This window comes from Dipodomys ordii, unplaced genomic scaffold, assembly GCF_000151885.1.
Source record: "Dipodomys ordii isolate 6190 unplaced genomic scaffold, Dord_2.0 Scaffold113, whole genome shotgun sequence".
Lineage (NCBI taxonomy): Eukaryota > Metazoa > Chordata > Mammalia > Rodentia > Heteromyidae > Dipodomys > Dipodomys ordii.
In genome coordinates this window covers 3,000,247-3,009,660 of record NW_012267329.1, presented here as the reverse complement: position 1 = coordinate 3,009,660, position 9,414 = coordinate 3,000,247, and the positions used below count along the sequence as shown (strand labels likewise).

Sequence of the window (9,414 nt, the reverse complement as noted above, 5' to 3'; positions counted from 1 at the left end):
CTGAATCTCTGAAACTACTGCAGGACAGAGTAGGAGAGACACTTGAACTTAGAGGCACAGGAAGGAATTTCCTGAACAGAGTCCCAAGGTCACAACAAATTGGAGAGAGACTCGACAAATGGGACTACCTTAAAATAAAAAGCTTCTGCACAGCTAAATCTATCACAACCAAGCTAGAAAGACAACAACTAATTGGGAAAAAATATTTACCAGCAATATATCAGACAAGGGGTTAACATCCTGTATATACAGGGAACTCAAGAAACTAATCCCTCCCAAACCTAACAAACCAATTACTAAATGGGCAAGTGAACTAAAGAAGGACTTCTCAGATGAAGAAATAAAAATGGTAAAGAAACACATGAGGAAATGTTCATCATCCCTGGTGGTGAAGGAAATGCAAATAAAGACAACCCTGAGATACCACCTTACCCTAGTCAGAATGTTCCACATCCACAAGTCAGCCAACGACAAATGCTGGAGGGGATGCGGAGAAAGAGGAACCCTATTACACTGCTGATGGGAATGTACACTTATATAACCACTTTGGAAGGCAGTCTCGAGGGTCTTCAGAAAGCTAAAGATTGACCTGCCTTATGACCCAGTCATACCACTTCTAGGCATCTACCCTGAACAACAGGAACCAATACACCAGGATACATGCACTTCCATGTTTATTGCAGCACTGTTCACAATAGCTAGGATATGGAAACAACCCAGATGCCCCACTGAATGTATCCAAAAATTGTGGTATCTATACACAATGGAATATTATGTAGCCATTAGAAATGACAAAATAATGGCATTTGCAGGGAAATGGATGGAGCTAGAAGAAATCATGTTGAGCGAGGTAAGCCAAGAGCAAAGAGACAAACTGTACATGGTCTCCCTGGATGTTAAATCCAAAATGTTAGGTGATACGACAAAATTAACAGGACTTAAGAAACAAAGAACTTCCACTCATCTGGTCGAACCATTACTAAATAACCCCATGCTGCTGATCACATGTATGGTGTATATGTGTACACCGTTATATGTTATAGACCGTGATAGACAATTTGCTCCAGGAAAGTTAGAATGAGTTTGTGACTTTAAATGAGCATCATTATCCCACAATACTGTGAAATTTGGGAAATTATGTAATCACTTAATCACAATTAAAAAAAAAAACCACCAGAAAACTAGAAGTGGCGCGATGGCTCAAGTGGTAGAGCATGAGCCTTGAGCTGAATTGTTCAGGGACAGCTCCCAGGCCTAGAGCTCAAGCCCCACGACTGACCCAAAAAAAAAGAAAAAAAAGAGAGATCTTTCATGTGATTGTTTCTAACATATTTATAAGATTATGTCTTTGTTGCCTTGTATGTCCCTCCCCCATGGTATAACCCCTGGTTTCACTATATATGATGTTAGTATATGTGGAGGGGAAGGGAAAAAACAAATTGTTAAAACAGGGATACAGGAAGACCCATTGCAACAATGAGATGTACAAGTCGTTATGTCGAAAAACGAACTTTACAACTTTTGGTGGGGGGGATGGGGGTGAGGATACGAAGGGATGGGAAAAGGAAACAAAGGAGGAGGCTACGATGCTTGATAAGAAATGTGCTCATTATCCTACCCATGTAATTGCAACCCCTCTGTACAGTATTTTCACAATAAAAAAAGAAGTATATGATAATGTTGATTTATAAATGCTTTTGCATGTTTTATCTCAATCATTGTTACTAAATAATTTCTTTAAAATATCTTTTACTGTCCTATTAATATCTAATAGATTAATCTGAATTAATGAATCAATCATTATATACTGAGAAATATGGACACTGGCACTGAGAAAAGTTTCTGCTCATCATTAATCCCCAAAACATAACTAACTCATCAGTTATAGATTACTTAAAAATTCATTGGCTTATTTTTATAAAATTATTAAGAACATTTAAAATTACCTTTGAGGCTCAGTGCTGGTGGCTCACACTTGTAACCCTAGCTAGTCAGGAGTCTGAGATCTAAGAATCATGATTCAAAAGTGTCAAAGTGGTAGAGTGCTAGTCTTAAGCAAAAAGAATTCAGGAATAGCACCCAGACCCTGAGTTCAAGCTCCACGGCCAACCAAAAAAAGAAAAAAAATCAACTTTGAAATAACAAAATTAGAGTACAATTAAGCTAATTATTATTTTTTGAGAAAAAGAAAAATAAGTACAAACTTCTGTGAGAAATGGGCAGAGAGCATAGAAGATTTCTTCCCTTTCTAACGAAGTTAACCATCTCAAAATTCTTTCTCATAAACTGAAGATCATTATTTGGCAAACTATCATAATCAGCGAACTACTTAAATTTCATTTTCATTGCCTGGTAAAATTAGAATAAAAACAATGAAATTAATATTTTCTAAGAAAAAAACATTAATATTGTTTGATTAGCCATAAGATCCGCAGGTGAAGTTTACTAGTTCTTATGTTAAATAAAATGCATTTCTCTGAAAACTGATGGAGAAATTTATAAAAACTAGTCTCAAATATCAAGATTTAAACTTAATTTTCTTAAAGAATATGTTATAAAACTTTATGACTATGAAATATGGTATATTCACACATTCATTAAGGAAATCAGAGTTTTTGTTATAAACAAATATATTCTATAATGCACATTCATCTAAGAAAGGACAATATGCTCATAAAATGACTTGGAATAGCATTCTGTGGGTCACAATTTGGGTAGAAATTTTAAAGTATATCTACCATGAATACTAATATATTTATATTTGCAAACAGATATAACCAGATGCTGGTAGATTAAGCCTGCAGTCCTGAGATGTGAGGGCTGTGGTCCAAAGTCAGCTGAGGCAGGAAAGTTTGTGTGTTAGCTATCTCTAGATTTTGCTGAATAAGGCCTAAGAATTAGTCTCTAGAATACAATCAAGTATAATGTTAAATATACTTCACAGGGTGAATTATGTTATAGCTATTAGAATAAAATCCTTATTATTGGAAGAAAAAGTTAATTTGTTTCTCCATCCTCTTATTTTTCTCTTTATATGTTCTAAATTTGCTATAATGAGTACAGAGAGGGGCAAAATGAATGAGTTGTATATTGGATAACTCTGTAAGATATTCTTCCCCTGCTCCAAGTTTTTCCATCTAAAGATCAGTTTAAAAATCTTATTTTCAGGGCTGGGAAGGTGGCTCAGTGGTAGAGTGCTTGTCTGGCATGCATGAGGCCCTGGGTTCCATTCCTCAGCACCACATAAGCAGAAAAAGCCAGAAGTAGTGCTATGGCTCAAGTGGTAAAGTGCTAGCCTTGAGCTGAAGAGCTAAGGGACAGTGTCCAGGCCCAGAGTTTGGGCCCCACAACCAACCAAAAAAAAAAAATCCTATTTTCATTGCTTCAATTTTCCAAGTAATTCTTTAATCATTTGAAATTAATTGTGTATATTATGAATGTTTAAATTTACTGTTTTCTCAAATAGCCCACCAATTAATATCTGTTGAAATACATAGAGTCATAAAGTATGATACCACAAGCCTGCAACCCTAGAAGTTAGAGGCTGGGGTTGGAAGACTGAGGGTTTAAAGCCAGTGTGTGCTATATATATATATATATATATATATATATACACAATATTATATATAATATATATTATATAATATATATATATATATATATATAGCGAGATACCGCTTACTATAAAATGTATATATTCCATGAATTTTGTAGTATTTCATTACAGGATACTAATTTCATATGCACTGGGATCTGCCTAAGGCCTATCTTTTTTTAATCCCCACATAGCTCTTATTCTTAGCTGGGCACTGATGGCTCATGCCTGTAATCCTAGCTACTAAGGAAGCTGAGATCTGAAGATCACAGTTCAAAGCCAGCCCGGGCAGGAAAGTCCCTGAGCCTCCTATCTCCAATAAACTGCTCAGAAAACCAGAAGTGGCACTGTGGCTCAAGTGGTAGAGTGCTTGCCTTGAGCTGAAGAGCTCGGGGACAGTGCCCAGGCCCAGAGTTCAAGCCTCATGACCGACAAAACCAGAAAAAAATAGCTCTTATTCTTGAACCAAGAATATCATTTTCAATATCATATATTTTGGTACTTAGTCTTTGGAGATATAGTCAAATGTGTCAACTTAGTGCTTGACATTGAGTAAATCTCTTAGCCTCATCTGTAAAATAGTACTGTTAAAGAGCAAATAGTGCTCTTATAAGACCCAAGACAAAAGTCTATGAAATAAATAAAATGGATTAAAGTGTTATGAACATAATACATCTTTAATTTATCTGAAATTCTAACATCTATTTCCCTTATCTCTGAGTTTTTGCAAATTGTCTTTTTTCTTTCCTGAGTCTCAAATCTTCATTTGTAAATTGTTCACTCAATCTTTTAAGACTTACTTCAGTTGTCCAATCTGTATTCGTTATGTATTTCACTGGAGAATACTCAGCATATAGTAATCTGGAATGTTTCTTTTTTTTTTTTTAGGTCCGGTTGTGGGGCCTGAACTGTGGGCCTGGGGGCTGTCCCTCAGCTCTTCAGCTCAAGGCTAGTGCTCTACCACTTGAGCCACAGTGCCACTTCCAGCTTTTTTGTTTTTGCTTATGGGGTGCTGAGGAATCGAACCCAGGGCCTCAGGCATGCAAGGCAAGCGCTCTGCCACTGAGCCACCTTCCCAGCCCCAGTAATCTGGAATGTTTCTGTACTTAAAGGTTTGCTTTATGACCTAAATTTTATATCTGATGAGAAGAAATATTTTTTATGCCTTCAACGTCTCATCATCTTCCCTCACTAGCAGCACATACCCCTTTCATTGAAGCAATTAATTTGCTGATATACCAAATATCTTCATTAAGAATTACATGAATTATCACCAGTTAAGAATTAAGTATACATATTAAATAACTTTTAAATATGTTAAGGAAAACAAATAACACTTGTTATATATTTTGTAAGCTATAAAAATCAACATCAGGGCTGGGAAGGTGGCTTAGTGGTAGAGTGCTTGCCTTGCATGCATGAGACCCTGGGTTCCATTCCTCAGCACCACATAAGCAGAAAAAAAAAGCCGGAAGTGGCTGTGGCTCAAGTGGTAGAGTGCTAGCCTTGAGCTGAAGAGCTAAGGGACAGCACCCAGGCCCAGAGTTCAGGCCCTGTAACCGGACCCAAAAAAAAAAAAAAAATCAACATCAAATCTTCATATATCACTGACTACTTAAATAATATGGGATCATACTGCCTAGATGAATAATTTGAAGACATGTTATCAAAAATTTTATGCCAAAATTTGCTTGTAATTACTGACAGTGTTACTGTATCTTGGAAAAGGTAACAGAGTCAAAATTTTTAAAGTTGCACAATTTACTTTGGATGGTGTGTGTCCCTAAATTCCTCCTCTTCAGGATTCCAAATAATGTGTCATAGTACATTTGGTATGAAGTAATTCACACCAAATGAGAATTAACAATCTATTTTGAACTGATGATATGATCCAAAAATAAAAAACACATTTTTTAAAAAGGACATAACTAAACTCATGCCAAAAATAAAAACAACCTTACTAATGACCTAGAAAGGAACATTCTGAGGGGATTTTATTCTTTTTCATATTCTACCTCACTGCTTGTGCTCATTCTGGAACAAATGCAAAGGGACTTTTGTTTCCAGTAACTTCGCAGTATTAAAAAAAAAAAAAAAAAAAAAGGATCCTGCCAGGCGCTGGTGGCTCACGCGTGAAATCTTAGCTACTCAGAGGGCTGAGATCTGAAGCTTGCAGTTCAAAGCCAGCCTGGGCAGGAAAGTCCGTGAAACTCATCTCCAATAAACCACCAGAAAACCGGAAGTGGCGCTGTAGTTCTAGTGGTAGAGCACTAGCCTTGAGCTGAAGAGCTGAGGGGCTGCGCCCAGGCCCCGAGTTCAAGCCCCGCAATCAAAAAAAAAACAAAAAACAAAAAAAGGATCCTTATGCCATGGCTCACCCCTGTAATACTAGCTACTCAGGGAGCTGAGATCTGAGGATTGAGGTTCAAAGCCAGCCCACGCAGGAAAGTCCATGAGACTCTATCACCAGAAAACTGAAAGTGGCACTGTGGATCAAGTGGTAGAGTGCTAGTCTTGAGCAAAAAAAGCTCACAGCAGCACCCAGGCCCCGAGTTCAAGTCCCACAACTGACCAAAGAAAAAAGTAGTCTTACAATTTTAGTTAGTACCTAGTACATAAGAATACAATGACCAGAGTTCCCACAACTTCTATGCATTTGAGAATCCTTTAAAAGTCATATGGAGTAGATATTAAACATTTTTAATCTGACTGTAAAAACTAAATTAATTATATTTTGGTCCACTTAAAATGACAAATGGGAAAATATCTGAGCAAAAAGAAAAAAAAATTTAAAACGGTGATTCAAAGTAGGAGTGTTAGCTACTTTACCTTATTGCTTTACTTCTCCACAATATTAAACACAAAAACCTAGGTGCCGTATGCGTTTTTAAAAGAAGCCCATAAAACTCAGATTTGCAGTTTTAACAAAAGCCAAGTGTGGTATAAGGTTTCCTAAATACTATCCCTATGATTATCCTTTGGATAGAAAAGATTTTGTACCTGAAGATTGATCTCTGCCTCATAGAAGGTTAGGCACGAACAGTAATGTCGATCTGAGTCAATATCTGTTAAGACCACCACAAAGAATGTTGGCTGTTTCCTCTCTTTGGACAGCTGCCATCCACCAGGCTGACAAAACTAAATGGAAAAGAAAACAGTTGTTACATTTTAAAAGTAAGATAAAAGTTATTATTTCTTAATAAATGCTTCTCTATATTTAAAACTGAGCTCATATGGTATGCCACATCAACCAACATTGAAAACAAATTCATGTACAGATTTATAATGTAAAAATTTTTTACCAATCAAGATGTTCCATAGACGCCAATCTTTGACATTTCTTTTTTTTTTTTGGGTCCAGTCATGGGGCCTGAACTCTGGGCCTGGGCGCTGTCCCTCAGTTCTTCAGCTCAAGGCTAGCGCTCTACCACTTGAGCCACAAAGACACTTCCGGCTTTTTTTTCTTTTTGCTTATGTGGTGCTAAGGAATCGAACCCAGGGCCTCAGGCATGCAAGGCAAGCGCTCTACCACTGAGCCACCTTCCCAGCCCCAATCTTTGACATTTCTGAGACCTTACATTGTCATATATAGGGACAACAATACTTTAAAGTACTTTAATCCTATTATGAGAATAAATAGGATATAATGTAAACAATATGTATCATTGATTTAAAAAAAATTATTCTAGAAACTTTCTCAACAATCTCAGGAAGCTTTGATTCATTACAATGAAAAAGACATTTTATTCATCAACAGAGAATACGTTCTGGATGATAAAGCATATTTTAATAACTTTCAAAGAATAAAGGTCATATAATGTTTGCACTCAGATCATAATGGAATTAAACTTGAAATCAGTAACCCAGAGCTCAAAATTACAAATACTTAAAGGTTAAACAATATACCTCTAAATGACATATGAGTGAAAAACAAAAATTCAAGAGAAACATTTTTTTAAACCAACAAAATGAAAATGAAATCTGTCAAAATTATGGAAAGCAGTTGACTAATGACGTTAAATACTTTTTGAATATTGGCTATTCTACTGGATATCTAATTTTATAATCCCTATTAAAGTTTCTCATCAAGTTTCAAAAAATAAAGTCCTTTTTTTTGGTCAACCATGGGGCTTCAACTTGGGCTTGGGCGCTGTCCCTGTGCTCTTCAGCTCAAGGCAAGTTCTCTGCCTCTTGAGCCACAGTGCCACTTCTGGTTTTCTAGTGGTTTATTGGAGATAAAGTCTCACAGACTTTTCTGCCTGGGCTAGGTCAGCCTCCTGAGTAGCTAGGATTACAGGCGTGAGCCACATTTTTAAAATGTTTTTTTTTAAAAAAGGTATCTTGATAAACAGCATTGCTCAGTATGGATATAAAAGAAACAGGAATGGGTTTGCCAATATATCAACCCTCTGTGCCAGATTGCCTTCCTTTTTATCACTCTGCTTAATAATTAGTTATTTACCCTATCAAGATTTGTTTCCTTATCTATCTAAAGAGAAAACTAACATCTATCTGATAAGTACACAAGAATGTTTGCATTTAGAATAGCCCCTGGCACATCGTTTAGTGGATATAAACAGTATTTATGATTATTAACTACTCTTTTGACATGTTTTCCCCTTCTTATATAGACCTTTTCCAAAATCTGTCCTTCCATGCTTTTGTCTATAGACATTAGAATGGTAAGATTTAAATGATTCTACCTGGAGCATGAAAAAGTTTACCATATGAATTTAAGTAGAAGCCATAAAGAATATTGAAAAGAACCACAAGAAAGGCTAAAATGAAATTTTTATTACAATTTTATTTTTAATCATTCACTTAACAAATATTTACTGAGCACTTAAATATCTTTGTTTTTCTACCAAATGGTCTTTGAAAGTTCCCCATTATTCTAGTTACTCCAAATCAAACAATTGCTAGCTCCTCTCCTGTGTTCTAAAACCATTCTTAATAGCTTTTGAGGGCCCAGGCCCAGAATTCAGACCCCACAACCAACAACAACAGCAAAAAAAAGTTTGGGGGGGGGCAGGGAGGAGATGGGAAGGGATGGGAAGGGGAAACAAAGGAGGAGGCAACAATGCTTGATAAGAAATGTACTCATTACCTTGCCCATGTAATTGTAATCCCTCTGTACAGTATTTTCACAATAAAAAATTAAAAAAGAAAAAAAGAAAAGAAATTACTATTTGTTGAGTACTAGCACAGTATTGAAAGAAATACCCTTAACTCTCTACAATGCTACCAAATACTCTTTGCTTATGTTTTATCTTCCATAAGCTAAATATTTATATTTACAAAATATGAAACAGTACCTGTTTTCTCTCAATGTATGAAAATACATTTCATAAAAACACAGTACTTGTGTTAGTATCTAATGATTTTTATTTATTTTTATTGAAAGGTGACACACAGAGGGAACACAGTTGCATAAGTAAGGAAATGAGTATAATTTTTGTCAAACATTGTTACCCTCTCCCCCATTTTCTCCTGCTATCCCTTCCTCCTGGCCCAGACTCCCCTCCTGACCAAGCTGTAAAGTTCATTTCCAACATACTGTCTTATGAGTATCACAGTTGCATTGGTTCACCCTTTGTCCTTTATCTCACCATTTCGTTATTCCCCTGCACCTCCCCAAATCAGGTAAATATAAGTACAAGACACAGGGTACCAAAATCAAAGCAGTGACAACAGGGGATAAGCCAAAGAGGAAAAAAATGAAAGAGAAAAGAAATTACTTCAAACAGCACGCTAAGGGGGAGGACCCTCCTGTTTCCATTTTGATTAACATCATTTTATAAGGTCATATGTACATATCT

At 36.2% G+C, this 9,414-nt stretch overlaps 1 protein-coding gene across 1 annotated transcript in view; it reads right to left on the bottom strand.

Annotated features, from left to right (window-relative positions):
• Nucleotides 1-9,414, bottom strand: part of Sbf2 (SET binding factor 2) — a 298,843-nt gene that overhangs the window by 167,072 nt on the left and 122,357 nt on the right. The window contains exon 3 of the mRNA XM_013028675.1: nt 6,596-6,733. Coding sequence (XP_012884129.1) covers nt 6,596-6,733 — 138 coding nt within the window. The remainder of the gene's footprint in view (nt 1-6,595; nt 6,734-9,414) is intronic.